This window comes from Ciconia boyciana, chromosome 4 (genome assembly GCF_034638445.1).
Source record: "Ciconia boyciana chromosome 4, ASM3463844v1, whole genome shotgun sequence".
NCBI lineage: Eukaryota > Metazoa > Chordata > Aves > Ciconiiformes > Ciconiidae > Ciconia > Ciconia boyciana.
In genome coordinates, this window is record NC_132937.1 from 75,416,384 (window position 1) to 75,434,540 (window position 18,157).

The 18,157-nt window shown below is 37.3% G+C and overlaps 1 protein-coding gene across 1 annotated transcript in view; it reads right to left on the reverse strand.

Moving 5' to 3' along the window:
* Positions 1–18,157, reverse strand: part of ST8SIA4 (ST8 alpha-N-acetyl-neuraminide alpha-2,8-sialyltransferase 4) — a 66,744-nt gene that overhangs the window by 44,661 nt on the left and 3,926 nt on the right. The window contains exons 2-3 of the mRNA XM_072860158.1: positions 16,557–16,688; positions 5,945–6,202 (exon numbers count right to left, since the gene is read on the reverse strand). Coding sequence (XP_072716259.1) covers positions 5,945–6,202; positions 16,557–16,688 — 390 coding nt within the window. The remainder of the gene's footprint in view (positions 1–5,944; positions 6,203–16,556; positions 16,689–18,157) is intronic.

Here is an 18,157-nt window from a genome sequence, read left to right on the forward strand (position 1 = left end):
TTGGTAACTTTGCCTTTTTATGTGAAAATACCTTTATACATTACTGTCTATAAAGGCCATATTCTATACAGCAATTATCAAAATGCTACAGAAGTGTTACTATTCTGATATAGAAAACTTTAGAACAGTTCTGCAACATGGTGAAACAGGAAGGATTAATAAAATTTTATTATCCTTGCAATAAATTCAGGCAAAATGATCATTTTCATTGTTTTGTAGAAGCACTTTGGGGTCATGATTTTGGAATGTAGAAAAAAGCAGCAGTTTGAACATTCCAAAAAGGCAATGTTTAGACTAAGACTGTTCTGAACATTGTCACACATCTTAATCAAAACACTCGGTCAATGAACAAATGGATTAGCAAAGCTTTCCTGCATTTGAAACTGTTCAGAAAACTACTAAATTAAAAGCTCTGTATTATCAACAATAGGTGTAAGCAACTTTAAAATAATTTTATCTTTTTATCTCAGCATAATTATAGAAAGAGTCGGGCTACCCCTATGTGCTCTACATTTGGATGCTTATAGGATACCTATTTACTTAAGAAACCACTTTGGAATCTTTGATCATTTGTATATGGGTTTACAGAAGTCACTTCTTACTGTTGTTTCCTTAGCCTTCTAAACTTATGTCCTTAAATCTCCCCCTATATCACGTACTTAAGAATTAACTTCCTTTTTTATTAAAAAAAATAGGAAGTTGCACCAACGTTGGAATTATAAATGCTTATGCAGGGTACTGTGGCCCACTAGCGCAGGTAGCACCAGGTGCTATGTACTGACTAAGAGATTCAGCTTCATAAGAAGACATCTCTGTATCAGGTCTCGCCCCATAACAGGCTGCCTGGAGTAGCTTGTCATGCAAGGACCGTTCCAGCAGCTGAAGAATTCATAAGGTGAAGCCAAAAAGGGAATACATGGCCACAAGAAGTCAGGCCTTCTCCGAGGTTCTCCTGAGGAGGAGGCCACCCATGTCTAACTTGACTGCAAACACCGAACAGTTACACTGACACTCCACCTTTCTCAGCCACCCAAATCACTGAGCAAGAATATCTGAAGATGATAGCTTTCTGGCTTTCTTCTGCTTTCATTTAAAGTTTCAATGTAGTGCAACAATTTGTAGGAAGAGACAGAGCTGCCACATTTGAGAGCTGAAAAAGGGCTAATGAGCTAGTCATGATGTAGTCAAATGTTATTTTTAAGAGAAGAATCATGTTTTAAAATAAGTCTGTAAAATTGGCAACTTTGCTTTCAACAGATCTGCTGGCTCTGAGCATCCAGCTCTACTGGCACAATAGTTATGCTCCAAGCAAGGTATATTAAACAAATATTTGGACATAAAAGCTGATACAAGTTACAAAAAAAATGTTCCAGAATATAAGTACATTCATATCCTAAATCTCTTTATTCTGACAAATTTATTATTGTTTTTTCCTATCAGCTGAAGGAACAACACAGAAGAAAGAAGCTACTACCACGGCCTGCTTACATATTAAGATTAGTAGAGAAATTTAAATCGTTCTCCTGAAATGAGCAACCACACCACCACAGTATGGTTAGGTCTGTCTTTTTCTTCTTCCTGAACAGATACACTGTTTTCTGCTCATATCACGATTGCTTGCCCACAAAACCAAGACATCAGGGAGGAAGCCAAAAATTATCCTCCTCTTTGCATAGGATAAAACAACAAATTTATTAAAGGACTACAAGTTTTTTCCATGTCAACTTCACCAAGCACAAGTATTGCCAAGTTAAAAAATGAAAGTCAAACGACACTGGAAAAATAAGAGCTGCATTTGCCCAGCAAAATTTTATCACCAATGATGGCAAAAATATTCAGCTTGATTCCTAGATGCAGACAGAATTAACAGGAAAACACTCCGATGGGAGAAAGAAGAGTTGTAACATAAACTGGGCACTTCAATACAAAGAAAGAAGCAATTAATATCCTCTCATGGCTGTTCCTTGTCAGAGCAGTCCTAAGCTAGTCAAACAGCTTCACTCAACAGCACTGTTATCCATAGAGTCCAACTGAAATGAAAGGGACTTTTCCAGAAGTAGTGTCACCACAAGAAAAACCACAAGATTATTTACTAGGTTTGGGGTTGGTTGTTTGTTTTTTTAACCAAATAACTCCAAAACTCGACTTGGCCACTGCTTTTGAAAAGTTCCCATCATGAAAGCTGAATTCCATTAAGAAAAAAAAATAATTCTTCTGATCTTTGGCATTGTTCAAATTCTGAACCCAAAGCTGAACTGAATTCTTTTTGGTACTTACTGGCTGCCAGAAGTAATTCCAGGAATCTGAAAGTTATTACTTTGCAATGTTTAGTATTGTTATTTTACATTTACCCAAAATACAGTTGTATTTTTCAGGAAGTCCTATGTAACTACTGCATTTCAAAATGTACCACTTACTATAACAAGTTCATCTGTTCTGTAAGATGTAACAGTCCTGGCATTGGCATAAGAATTTCAGCATGAGAAAAGGTAGACAATGGGGGAATAAGATGTACTGCATTTAAATCTCACACGGAGTGAGCACCATGTATCTGACCCAACAGCTATAGAAACAGCTGAAAACAGTACCATGCAAAAAACAGCTCCCGCAACAGCACTGTGCCATTTATACATTTTAAATGTAATCTGGTTTAAATGTAATCTGGTTTAAATGTAATCTGGTATTTTCATTCAAATTTATTTTATGGAATCTGAGATTTTGGAATGCTTCAGACCCTTTCTGGGTATAGTATCACAATGCAGCATGCTCTACCTCACCAATACAAAAGTAGTAGAGGTGCAAGGATCAATAGTCACTTAACAGGTTGTAAAAACATAAGAGGTAAAAAGGAAAGGAATATGGGAAACAGGAAATAGTTTATAGTCAGCACAGGTTTTTTGTAATAGCAAAGAGTCTCCTTGCTTCGCATTTTAACTAGATGGGTCACATTTTCTACTGTCAAAATAGGCATGACTTGACTAAACTTGTGGAACTAATGCATTTTATCCTAGCAGAAGGTATGTCCCTAGACACCTGATTTCTGACACATAAGAACAAAATAAGGCCTTACGTGATCAAGTAATTAAAACCAAGCCACTTTAAAATGTTCAGTGAATACAGTAAATCTGCTTATGCTGACAAGGTATTACCTTGCTTGCAAAAATGACCCTTATGTAGACACTTTCAGAGATAGAATTGTAATGTTTTACTTGTAAGATTTGCTGATGGAATTATATGTTGGCTTGCAGGCATGCTTATTATTTGACTCTAGTTTAGGTGTCTGTTTTTAAACATTTTTCATAATAGAATTATTCTAATTACCCTGTGTCTCTGTTGAATTAATGTTCTTTGAGAGATATTGTTATATAGAAGTCACTGAATATTCTGGAATATCTCAAAGGAAGATGAACAGTTATTAGTAACTTTGGATGACTTTCAAAGACATTGACAGATACTATCAACCTTAAATTAATTAAAGTGCTGGTTACTGACATTCTTCTTCACCCTTAATAAAGCATATATTCTGTGTCTTTACCAGTTATTACTAACATCTTTGTACCACCTTTATAGGAGCATTAAAATTCAGGATATTGAGTTTATTGTACTGTAATACAAATACTGCTGGACATTTGTTGTTTCCTCTTCACTTTCACAGATCTTCACTATTGGTTTTATCATTAAATTAATGGTATCTTTGGTGTTAGATGTAACATTAGAACTGCTGCTCTAAGAAACAACTCTCTTGAAAACACATGCTTTTGTTTCAGATTTTAAAAAAGAACATACAGTACTATCAAAATCAACAGTACTATCAAAATAATATGTTTAATCAAAACAGTATGACATACTTGTCACAGCACATAGGTATAATGCACTCAGCATCAGGAGATTCTACAAAAATTTTGTTCATCAGCTTATACACCTAGCTGCATACAGTACATACAGCTTTTCAGAAAAACATAAGGTGTCAAGTAGAACGAGTGCATTTTACTTCTAGAGAAATCAGCTGAAAGCAAAGAGAGTAACAGTGCCATGGTACATTTTAATACCAGAATCCTAATAGCAATAGAGGTGAATGGTTACCAAGTATGCCAATTCCATTAGATCACGTGATTACATATCAAGTTGCGTACAACTTTTTTTAAATGGAAGAAGAGGAATGTAGGAAACTATAACTCTGAAGAATGCTTTGCCTTTTTCTTTAGCTCAAAATACAAATGCATTCATTGCTATTTACTTTAAACTTTAAAGTAACTATATATTACTTTATATAAAGATGTTATATGCCTATGTACCCATCCGGACATCCAGACATAAATATCATATAGTTTAACCTATGAGATAATCTGTGAACTTCTGAAGTGTTTTAACTTTGATTTGTAAATCCAAAATTTTCACTGTATTAAAACTCTCTATAGGCTGCAGGGTCAAGGTTCTATTCGCAGAACCTTATAAAGATTATTATCCACAATATTATCAGACTAACTAGTTGTTATACTGATCACTTTACTAGTCATATACCATATGAGATGTTTCTCCAGTCTATATAACTGATTAGCAACAGTAACTTCCTGATGTTCCTATTAATCTTCACCATTCTTCTTTTATTCATACACAAATCTTTAAGAATACTATCTTTACTCCACATGGCTTGAATTAATTAAAATCTCCTATGAAATATCATCACCTAGTTTCATGGCTAGTTAAAACATGGGGAAGAGCATGGAGACGACTTCAAAGAAATTCAGCACATGATTTAAGTAAAAGGACGTATTCTGAAAGAAAATTTTCATCTAGAAAATCTAGTATCTAAATTTTTCTGTACTCCTGTTAAATGAATCACATTTAATCTCTGAGAGAGTACAAAAGCATGCCATAGGCTAAACGTGGTTTAAAAATGTGGTATTTGTTTTTTGATTCCTTCTGCAATAAGGATGCTAATTTGAAAGACTATAGTGGTACAAGCAAAACAAATAAGGAAAATGAAAGAGTGGTGGTGTTGTTTGCCACTTGCTAGTACACCTTTCAAATTAAATACAACTTTCATGCACATATCCTGTTTTGACTTATGTACTGAAAAACTAAATTTTTTTTTCTTACCCTTTGGATTTTTTTTTTTTGCCACAATCTTTCTTCAAAGTGAGAAAAGGAAAAGCAAATAACTCACACTGACAACTATGTCTATATTGTTTTCTGTCACTGCCCTTGTGTTTTCTGCCCTTTCACCCTTCTCAAACCAAACCAATAGAAACTTCTGCTTCAAAAGCAAAAGGACCTATCTCTTGCCCAACCTCCTCTACATCCATATAATGCCAGGCCGTCAAATGAGGCCAGCTATTCCTCTTTATTTCCCATTGATATGTGAAGTCCAAAGGTATTCTATTGTGCGTGTTTGAAGAATTAATAAAAAGTGAAGCAAATCAACATTTTTGCCCAAACTGCAGGGATACATTTTTAGAGCAATGTGAAGGGATTTAAACGTGTGATTTCCAATTACCTTAATGGCAGCCATCTGGTTCAACATCAATATATCACACTGAAATTTTACCCCATGCAGTACATAAGTAATATAGTAATTTACAATAAGCCATATTTATTGGCCAAGAGCTAAGACAGAATATTTTTGAAAGAGAAAACATTTTGCATTTATTCTACCAAGACCTCCATATGAGAATTTATTTTGTCTGGAATAAAAACAACAAACAGCAAAAATAAGTGGCACAAACCTCTCTCCTCTGGCCCTTGTTTTATTTTCACTGTAAAAATAATCTTCTTGTCAACAATATGGGCATATATTTAAATTTGGGGAAACACACAGTGAAAGGATACTGTTTCAGATTAATTTCAGATAATGCTTGAAATATATCTCAGATTAAAACATTTCTCCCAACTTTTGTCCAAGAAACATAGCAGGCTGTATCTTCAACAGCAGATGAAAACTCACCTTATTACAAAGTCATGGCTATCAATCTCTTTTCCACATCCACTGTCCAGAAGGATGCCAGAATTCCCAACAACTGCACAGGTTTTAAATCGGCGATTCTTCATTGGAGAAACTTCAGGGAGAAGGCTGTGCAAATCCTGAGAAATGTTTAGGGTGCGACGTCTGTCAAGTACATAATGGATTACATCTCCTGGCTTGAAGCTGCTTTTAACCACTGAGACATCTCTTTCAGCGTCCAAGAATCGAAGAATGTTCTTTCTGGGTTGACAGAAAAATGCACAGATAAAACCCAATGCTCACTGCTCACATAGAGTTTATCTAATAGTAATACAGACTGTGCAGAGCATACAACGTAAGGCAGAGGGTAGATAGAACCAGACAGACTAAGGTCATTTCCCATGCTCTAGGATGGAGTTAGAGCAAAACTGTTAGGACAGAGTTCAAATCTTGGTTACAATATAACACGTAAATACTATAGTGATAGAGCTTAATGACTTTCTACAGACAAAGGCACTGAGAGATCAAGGGAAGATGACCTTGGAAATTAGAAGGCATACCATTTTTGAGTATTTTACAAAACTTTGGAATAAATACATATTTGAAAAAGTGCCAGAGCAGTTTGTTTTCATAGAAACATCATAGAAACATAATTAAATATATGAGGTATTATGATTTAGGAAATAAATGCTTCACTACAATCTCATCTCTCACAAATCAGCTTAGTTCAAGAATGGCCATGTTTTCTTATAGATTCTTATTTCACCATAAGAACCACATATTCAGTTTAGCATAAACTTGCTCCTAACTAACTGAAGTTCAGCCAAAGTTATCCTAATTAACTTGAAGCAAGAACACCCACAGTCTTTTGTACCAATTTAAACCAAATCAGCTTAAAAACATATTGCAAATTAAACTACTGCAGCTCAGGGTCTAGTCAAGCTGTTAGCTGAACTCACAGAAACACCTATGAGCTCTATCATTGCTTTTAATCAGGTTAATCCAATCCTTTATCTTGCTTCTCTGCAATTAATTTTTTAAACTATTAGCAGCATTCAGACACACATGATCAAGATATGAGGGTTTAACAAGGTACCACGGGTCACGTGAACTATGGTAATTCATGGTAATTGTACCTGCTTACGGGGGTGAGGGTCTAAAAACTGACACACTTCCAATACATTAATTTCAAAAAAGACACTTTTAATTACTGCAGCTGTGTAATGACTGATACCTGCACTGGCAGTGTCAAGCAGTTTTCAGTACATATTTACCCTTGGTATAAAAAGCTTGGAAGGACTCCAGGCCAGAGCTGCAGGAGCCACTGGTAGCTGAGGATTGCAAATGAGCAAAGCCTTACAAGCTTGTGTCCATCCCTGCTCTGCAAAGCATGTACGTTTGTGAAGAGGCATAAAGATCACATCTTAACTTAAGCACACACTTATGGAACAGGCAGGGAGTGCTGAGCTGGGGCAGGGTGTTCACTACATGTTAATTTGAATAGAAACGTTTGCCTCTGCAACTCTAACAAGACAAGAAGAAAAACAATATTATTTTCCACTGCTGTCAGTGGGTAAATTGGAATTTAAAACAGAACAGACATTCTGTTGAGTAAGAGAATGCTATTTTTATGTAATAAATTTTTAGAGCAGAACTTCCTTAGAGCAGATCAAAACAGGAAAAGATAACTAGAGATGCCACTCTAGCAGTTCCTACACTCACTGAGAGACATAAAGGGGAAATAATCCCCTGAACTATATAGTTCTGTGAACTATAGAAACACCATGCTCACCAGCAGCCAGCTCTTGTGCCACTGCCTCAAGAGGGAAGAACGTGTCTGAAACTCGCAAGCAGTGACACAAAATACTCACCCTGGAATTGTCCTTAAAAGCCATAGGGGAAGTGAAACATGATAAAAATATTTTTTTCAAGTGTTTCCTCTAATTTCTTAAACTAAGACCAAAAAAAAAAAAAAATGTCTTGGGCTGTCTGTTACAGCTGTCATGTATGAATGAAGCAGCATCAGAGCCAAGACAGCTTGTGCTCAGGCATATGAGGGACTGAGAATAACGGAGCAGGACAGACAATGTTAAAATCCTGAGTGTCTAAAGCTTTTGGTAAGGCCAGGCAAGGTATTTCTGTAAAAGGAAGATGAAGACTCCACTTCAGACTGTAAGTTGAACAGACTTAAAATCTCCATGAGTTTGATATGCTTCATTTTGTAGATACTCTGCAACAGATATATAAATTGCTACAAAATGAAAAGGAGTGAGAAAGAAGGAATTGCCCAATCTAGCAGTATTAAAAATGACTAAAATTCCTCATTACCTAAGAACAGAGCTACCAGCGCTGTGGCTGTAAAGGACAAGATGAATGCATCAGAAGTTATCAATAGCATCAGCCAAGCTATCCAGAGACTCGCTTCACATGCACTCTGACGTGAGAAGGAGTGACCACAAATGAGTCTCAAAAAGTGAAAGAAGTTATGTGAAATGTACAGAAACATAGGGCTCTGACTAAAAAAAGTCACATATGATCACCAGAAGATTCACTTTAGTAATTTAAAGCACTCATCCCTGATACCTAGAATGAATGGGCCTAATACTCTTTCTGTTAGCAAAAAAGTAGCAATATTTGTGCATGAATAGAGTATCTTGTGTATTATTTTAAAACATAAGAGGAAGACAGTGAAGTCATGCAAACAGTGCAAAAAAAATAAAAGCGCCTTGGCTTTCATTATTATTTTGGTTACTTACAGTCAAAGCTTATTTGTCTATCTGTGCACTTACATATGTTCACAGAAGTCCTCCAAAGGGTTTCAAGTGGACCTGAATTAGACTCAGATAAACAACCACTTATTTAACAGAGCTGAAATTTCCCAAATGTCTAAGGAATTTATTTTTCAATAAAATTTTGAGATGGGCAAAAGTCACTCAATCTTAGTATCTTCTCACATATTTAAAAATGTTCTCTTATCTGAAGTTGTCAGTAGCATATTCAATTAAATGTATGCACAGGTATTACAGTACGCATAAGAATCCTTGTATAAGAGATGTGTAATAACGCTAACATTAAAATATTTTAATTGATTCTCTGTATCCAGATATCTTTTAACACTGAGAGAAATATTATTAAGGATGCAGATGTTCATGCTATTGTTTTAAGTTCCTCTGTGCTACTGACTCATCTGTACCATGGGGATAGTAGTACTTCCCATTTTCATGTAAGTGCCAAGAGAAAAAAAATTTACTAGGGGATATGACAAAAACTGAAAGTACATACATGAGTGTCTCAGTCTTGATGCTGGCTAATAACAAGAACTTGTTTAAACCTCTGAAAATGGCACAACAAGATTATTCTGATTAAACAGACATAACAAAATAATTTAAAATAAGTACTAATCCACATCCAGCTGCATATAAAATTAAAAAGTAAGCTCAATTAGAGGAAGGAAAAAACCAGCATGATTTTTAGTAAACCTTGAAGCAAAGCTGTTCTGCAACCTTAAGCTAAAATGTGTAAAGAAACTTTTATTTGAAGTGGCTTTCAAGTTTTGTTTTGATTAATAAAACTGTATCTGGGGTGTGGCCTGAGCCCTTTGTGGGCAGGTGAGGTAGATATGGCTCGCTCTCCTCTGAAGCTAAGCAGCTGTCTGCAACACGTTTACATGACTCGCAGAAACATGGTGTCACAATCTGTGGCTGACCTAGGGTTTTTCTTTGACAAGCAGAAACAGATGTTCATAATATTTAAATACCAACTACAGCTCCTGGTTATCTGATAAAGTACATGTAACAGACAGCATTGTCTCTGAACAGCTTTCCAAATGATATGAATATGTATTGCTCTGGGGCAACATGGTGACATTTTTCTACTTATGTGCATTTTTCTGGTTTTATTTTGTACTGTAGTCTTTGTACTACACAACTATTATACAATGGCACACTCTCCCTCATCTGCCTCAGAATTGTGTGGATTAAGGGAAGAAAATAAATCACTTAAACATTTTACTTCCAAGATTACAAATAAATTTATATTTTTAGACATTGTCAAGAACACTGAAATATGACCTCCAATGCTTTTCCTGGGAAAATCATTCCTTTTATACAAGGTAGTACCAGAAATCCTCCCTGCTGGGCCATGTGGACTTGTCTGGATCCCAGCCGTGAGGGAAAGCCCCTGAAGTGCATCCTCAGTACCCAGGAAGCTGGGCTAGCTCACCAGCAACCACATTATGGAAACAGAGGCGGACTAAGTGATTACCTAGTCCACACTCTGCCCCCACTGAAGATGTGCCTTTATCTCCATCACCCCCAGCCCATGTTTGTCTAATACATTCCTAACAACCTCCCGTGGTGGGGACTCAGCAAGCTCCTCACGCAGCCTGCATCAGTGCTTCTCTAGCCTTACCAGCAGCACAATATTCCTCATGCTAGCTCGGATCTCTCCCGCAGCAACTGAAGCCTGTTCATGTTCCTTATACCTTGCCTGTGGAGGACAGATGATTTCTTACTCTTGACAATAGACTTCATTTACCTGAGGCCAAGAATCCATCCAACTTTTTTTTAAACTTTTATTTTTTAACTGGACAGGTCATGTGTTGTAGATCTCCAACTCCTCTTGTTGCTCTCCTGCAGACTTTCTCTGACTGATTCACACAGGTCTTTAAACAACTTGATTTTCCAGTGACTCTACTCTAACCCTAGAAAGTCCTCTTGCGCTGCTTCGCAGTCCCCAGTTGGAAGGCAGGATGCAGCTCTCAGCCTTTTAAATCACCGAGGACTACAACCTAAGTAAAGCATACTTTTTGCCAACTAATGCTGCTTTCCTTGAAGAGGTTTTCTTAAAACTCCCTTTCAGTCAGACTAAAGGCAAACCCAACACAGGTGCAAACACTCACAGTCCCCACTGCCTCATCAGGAGGCCAACAGGAGCTGTAGCCATCCACAAGGGCAGGCTGTGACCTTGTGTTACCACACATTTCGTTCTTGTTTGGTTTTGGTTTTTAATTAAACAACACTGAAAATACTCCTGTCCCAAAGAAGCAGTGCTTTCCAACTCTCTGCTTGCCTCTAGCACTGAAAGAGAAACAGATACTTAAGACCAAACTGTGTTTGTATGTTTGAGTAAGGGAAAAATTACCAGTTTAGTTTGACTAATTATCTTTCCTTTCCCATATTTCCTTTTTATGCTCTCTCTATGCAAATTAATCACAAGCAGACTTCTAAAAAAAATCAGATCAGTTTAGGACTTTTAACCGCAGTTCTAACAGTTGAGCTCTATGTTTCTGAATGTGCACTTCATGCAACTACAGGGAGGATTTTTCACATGCTACCAAAACAAAAGATTATTATTTTTCTAAAGAGCTATTTATTACTGAAAGGCCAATGGTTATTTATATCCAGTTTTTATTTGCTTTGTAAGGCATCTAACCACAAGTAAGTATTTCAATTTCTAAATATTGTCTTGATCACTTTGACAGTAACTAAACAGTTTAAGTTCTGATTTTAGATCGCTCTTAAATTGAACACAGTCTTCAAGTTTGATTTTTTTGGACTCATTTGGTGCTTTTTCCTTTTTTTTTTAGTAAGACAAACAAAACTTACTAATTATATATCAAAAGGATTTTGTATATGTCCAGTGACATCTCACCCCCAAGAGACTCCCATCCCACTGAAGTTACTGCAGATTCTCATTCACTTTCCTCTATTTAATTTTGAAAATTCTCTAAGATTTGGATTTGTTAAAAACATGCCTAACTGCAACTAACCATGGAAAGGTTCCTGGCATTCCCCAGCCCATGGAGGACCATGCAAACAGAAGTGCCGTATTATGGGAAAGTTGCTGTCTAGCTCTGTCTCCATTCTAGCCCTCCTCATGCCCTTCAGGGCACCCCACTCTCCCTTGACCAGAAAGGTCACTTCAGTACCTGAAGCACGTACTAACCAGGCTCAAATCTTCAGTGGGCATGCAAAAGGAAAAGAGGGCTTTTAAACAGAGCGTGACCCAACTACTGCTTACCATATGAAGGCCAGCCATATGTCAGCTTTTCATGAATTTAAGCAAGTTAGAGTCAAAAGAAAGGAGTCAAAGAAGTTAATCACCCCAGCTGACAGCGAACACTGACTTTTCAGTTGAGGCAACGGTCTAAGGAGGCAAAAAAACTTAAGGTTTATTATGACTAAACCAGACTAGAGAGCCCCAGTTTGCATGTCTTAGAGACACAGAAGATCTGAAGGAAGGAGTGCAACTGGCCCCAAAATGTTGCTCCAGAAGCTTCAGAGCAATTGTACTGCTCAGTTGCCAGTTCAGTATTTACTGCTTGCACTTCAGGGACTTATCATAGCTGTTTCATATTAACTTGAAAAATAAACAATTATAATAATCTGAACCTTTCTAAGGAGGAAGTTGCACTATTTTTTTTTTATGATGCTGTTAACATCTTACAAATTCTCACACTTTTCTGACAGGAAATTTCCACTCATCGAGTTCTCTGTTACATTGCAAAGAGATAAAGACATCCTCAACACTTTTTTTTTCATTTTGCCTTCCTGCAATTCAAAACCTTCATCTGCTCCTTCCAACATAAACGCCCACATTTAATCAAAAATAAGTGGAAGAAGAAAGTCACACACCGAGACGTCAGACTGTAGTTCATTTCACACAGGTCACAGATGTGCTGGCATCAGTCCTGTGTGGAAGGCTTCCCCAGATAGGTTTGTACCATCTCAGCCACACCTCTCCTTTCTAAAAGTATGGCCTTCAATACAACTGAAATTTCCTAATTTCCGTAACTGGAAAACCTTCACATTGCTACGGAGAGTAGAAAGGACTTAAGACAAAAAATGTTGCAGAAGGTGGATTCTCTCTCTTCTTCATGACTGAAATCATTCAGACAGAAGGGGAGCCAAGCAAGCAGTCTTCTTCCCTTAGGCACAGGAATTACCAATTATTCTCCAAAGAAGTTGTCAGCAATCAGAAGGTAACATCAGTTGGAAAAATCACTCTCCCACTAGAGCAATCATGATTGGCAAGGCAGCAAATTTGCTGCAGTCTCAAGTAATTAATAATACCCATCATTTCCACCTCAACCACAGAAAGTCTAGCTCTTTCTTCTAATGCCCGCTTAGTATCTTCAAAAGGCTGCTGCCCTCCCAGAAGAGCTGCTACACTAACTAGACTGCCTCTTCTGGCTGCAAAGTCCAGCATCTTGTGACACCAGAAACCCAGTGGAAGCTTTTCATCCTTTCATGGGGTCCTGATAAAGGAGCTTTTTCACTCATTGACTCCTATCTGAGCCTGCCATTGTGAAGAATTCATAGGACCTTTGAGGCTGACAGACTGGTCACTAACCTGAGCAAAAATATGATAGCCAGAGATGATGCCCATGGTCAATTAAGCAAATAGCAAAGCATAACATTCCAGCTGCCAGGCAACTAGGTCCAGACATACCATTGATCAACAGTCCTCGCACTGATCAACAGTCCTCACAAAGCAAAACTCACTATCAAGTATTTTCTGTGTTTTAAAATTGCTAATGTGGGTGTCAAGCTGGCGTAAGACACAAAAGCAGCTGCCATTTATGGGTGATTATAAGTTTTATGAAATGTCTTTCTGCTGTACACTAATGGTTTCATAAATTATTTCTCCACTGCTAAGAACTGATAACTTTTTAAACATTATTCAACAGGCGCTAGCTTTTTTTTGTTTCTCTCTTAGTATTATTTGCTATGGTCAACCTCACACTACAAGACCACCACTATTCACATTAACAGTTGCAATAATAGAGTATGAATCATCTTCACGGTCTAGACAGTGCACATGATGTACTTTGGAGGGCTGAACAGTTTAACCATGAGAACACTCTAGGAGTTTGCTAGACACATTTAAAGTTAGTCCTGATAGGCCCGCAAGTGTAAAAATATTTACAGCTAAGATGCTTCTTACTGCTGTGACAGGGAATTAAGGTGTATAGCAAACCGCCTGTAAAAGTGAAAGAAGAATGCACATTGTTTAGTCAGCATCAGAGTGGAACACATATCACAAGGGGCTGCATGGGACTTCCTCAAGGCAAAGCATGCCAAACCTCCCTGTCTCACCACTGAGTACCATAACTGAATATGCTATGCACGTTAGCAAAGAGGATTTCCGGAAGGAATATCACTGGCTGGTAGCACTGATTCCTTTCATATAGTTCATGTCAAATTTTGGCCCTAAGTCACATTAATCTAAAATCTTTTACTGGTTCAGTGAAGACACCTGCTTTCTGCCCCGGTGTTCATGATGATAGCTATTTGATCTCAAAACAAGACTAGCAATGTGGACATCTAAATAACCTCAGCTTTATGCTCTCTACTGTACAGAAAATCTTTATGCTGATAAAATTGAACCTTTACTGCTTAAACCAGTGTACAAGATACATGTTTTTCTTCACTGTACTACGGAGACAAAAAAAACCCTTCACTGTATAATTTTTAAAAAACACCACATAATCACATCATGATGCTTCTTAAGAGCACATCATTAGTAATTTATAAAATGAAAGAACTTTCCCCACCCGGCCAACAGTATGGAAAAAAACAATTTTGAAACTCATCATTTTAGTAGATTGAGACGATACAAATGTAGTAACAGCCTTAAAAAAATCTAAAGCATTATCTACTGGTTTACCTCTTTGCCTGAATTATGTATTTTGCTTTTGAAACAGGTGAAAAATGAGCATAACCCAAGCTTTATTTTCTCTCTTAATTTTAATCAAAAAGTTATTGTAGTATTTTCACTTGTTTGTTGTTTGGCTTGAGAAGCAAGGTGTATTGGTTTTAAATGGTTCTGAAATATGACACTTAATTTTTCAACAAATGACTGAAAAGCGTTATCTGTCTCTACTCGTAGTCACTCAATGGCTTCCAAATCAGTTTACTTCAATAGTAAAAGTGTGCCATTTTCTCCCAATTGTCAGAACCATAACCTATGATGTGAAATTTCAACAGTATTATTCTGAAGTTCCTCAGCATTTCTCCAACTTAAATTGTCAATTACATGCATACAAATTTTAAATACTGTTACTGATATAGAAAATCTGCTTATCTTTCCTAGACCACCTTGGAGCAGAACTTAGCCTTTACAGAACAACCATACACTGGTCAAACAGACTGCATCTGCACAGACGGCCATGGAAGAAACTCCATTCCTGAGCTGCACCTCAGTTGCATTTTAGGGTGACCACCAGGTCTTCCCCAGTAGGAAACCCAGGTGCCTGGTGCCGAGGGTTCCTTAGTCTAGGCAGTCATGAAGTGGGGACTCCACAGTGTTCCACAGAGTACTTGCCAGGCAGCTGAGACACAGCTACGGGCTCCAGAGTATTAATTTGCTACCTACCCAAATCCTGCCACTCTCTCCATCCCTGACACTGTTCCTTGGCTTTCGCAGCAGGGCTGTGCTATGTCCATCATAGCATAAGACTTCCAGAACATCAGTCCTTTACTACAGCTTTGTACATTTCTGAGCTACCCGTATCTTCTGCATGTTTTAGAATTAGGGACATAAAATAGCAGTCATTAGAAAAAACGCCTAAGTTCCTCATTCAGAGAAGCCATGCTTTCATACATGGAAACATTGCCTGTTCAAGGATTTTGTAAGCTGTCCTTTAATTAAAAAAAAAAAAAGGTAGAAAGAGAAATTACATAGAAACCACATTTTAATTAGATCAAATTCCCATTCAACATCTTAATATTCATAAAGTCAAGTTTACTCTGCTATGTGATTTCTGCTAAAAATAGTTATTTTCTATAATTTTTTACAGAATGTGACACTCATAGCCCTCCACACTGCCATGCTCCATACACTTCTCTCACTGGCCACCTTCCTGATTAAGTTGGGGAAGATACAACGACAATACAACACACTAAGAGGCTTCTGCTTTCTCTTCTCTCAGGCCCCAAGGTGAGTAGACCCACTGCAACTACTAAGACGCATTAGAAACTATCACTCACTTTTAACTCTGCTACTGTGTTGCCCCCTCGGCATGAGCCTAAGGCTCTTTTTGGCCTCTCTGGCTTCAGGAAAGAAAACAGTGTAAGATACGTGTATTGTCAACGCCTGACTTTGTGACTGGCACCAGCCATGGCCAGGGTTGGATTCACAGCACCTGACGTCCTAGATCTTAACTCCTACATCTAAGTTGTCTGAGCTTCCTTTGTAGTTAAGGGAGAAAAATTGGTATGTTCAGGGTACTTCCATCTGTCCTATATCAGACCTTCAGGATGAGAGGAAATCATGTCCTAAAAGTGCCAATTTCTCACTACTGACTGCAAGAGAGTTCTAGACAATGAGCTCAAATGGGGACATGCATAATGTAGATACTGACTGCATGGGCCTGATTGATGCAGACAGATGAAAACATTTTATTTATTCTTACAAAGGATGACTTGACTTTGGACTCTGATGTAATTTAGTTGCATTTAACACTGCACCCTAAATACGTACAGTTATAAAACCTCCACCTGCAACCGTAAATCAAATGACTGTTTTCCAGACCAGAAAAATTATACGCAACATGAAATGAAAAGAATTATAGGTAATATGAAAATAACTGCTTTTTATTTAAGACACTTACCTTATTTCCAGTACCAAAGAAGAATTGATTTTCCAACCTTCTACAGCATGCTGGAAGATTGAGGAGCCACCCTTTCGAATTATCTTATCAGAGCTATTGATCATCGATCTACTCAAACTCAGTTCACCATCTCTGCAATGCAATATAGAAAAGACACAATCACATCAAGGCTAACTCTAGTTTTAAGTAATTTACGTCACAAGCACAAATGACATTTCCTTTTATTAACAACAAAAAGAAGCCATTATCTCCCCTTCAGATTTATACTGCTTGCCAAAGCAAATAAACTGTATCTGTGAGAAATCTATGGGACACCTATATCTAATGCTTGAATATGCAATTTAAGAGCTTAAATATGTTTGTATTTGTAATGAAACAGACATAACAAAAATTACAATAAACTCCAAATTGTGAGCCTGGACCAAACTTCAGTATGTTTGTGAGGCAGATTCTGCACTTCTATGTTCCAAATTTCCAGTACTAAACTAAGAATTAAGTGTTAACTTTCAAGCCTTGCCCCAGCAATTGCTCATGTTCTACAAGAATGGCCTAATAGACTCCCTTTGCCTCCTATTGATACTAAAAGACCTTCATGCATGGAATTCTGAAATTTAATGGCATACAAAACATAAAATTTTCCACGACTTCCTGAAACTTTTATATGCACACGTTCAAACAACCCCAGTTGTCTTATCCTCTTCATCAATCTTATCATATTCATACATTTTGGTAAGGTAACCTTAAAAAAAGTAAAAAAATGTAGTAAGCTGTGGGTGATGACCACTGAACGTCTGATGACGTAACATAACATTACCAGTCACAATGATATTAGCCATTAGGGTCACACAAATGTGACAGAGAAACTAAAACACTGCAAGCACAACTTAAGGTGTTAGGTCTAAAATCTGGTTTTATCCCTATATGTTTCCATTATCTTCCATACTGTTTCCATTTAGGTGCCAGAGCAACATTCAGCTGAGTTCAAACATAGCTGTTAATAATAAATATGTCAAAGCTGTTGGACAGAATCTTATTCTACCATGTAGAATGTCTTGTATCTCAGGAGTATACATAACAGTAATATACAGAAATCTCTTCGTGCTCTGAAATACTGCCAATAACAATAAATTCACTTAGCTTGCAAACAGAACTTTTGACCACCAGCCATTCAACCAACAAATGGAAAAGATGTGAGACTGTAAGCTTTCTAGGGAATCACTGACTGTTGTCTTCTTGTGGCTCTAAATTCTTAAAACAATTGGATCCTGGCCCTTAGTAAGAGCTACAGCAACATTACTGCAGTATATATATATAAAAAGTATTAATATTTGGTAAATTATATAGCAGACTAAACTCAAACTAACCTGCAATGGGACGTTAATTAAGCTAAGTTAACAAAGCCAGTAACACAGTCATTTGCAAAAAGTGCTGTGATTACAAAAGCCCCTGGAACTAATAAACCAGTATTATACACTTCATCAAAAACACTGATTACTATCAATGCTCTCCCTCCCTCATCCCCTCTATGCCAACACGCTGCAGCACTGACATTGCACTGGCTCATAGGTAAGGGTGCCACCTACCGAAAAACCTACAACTTT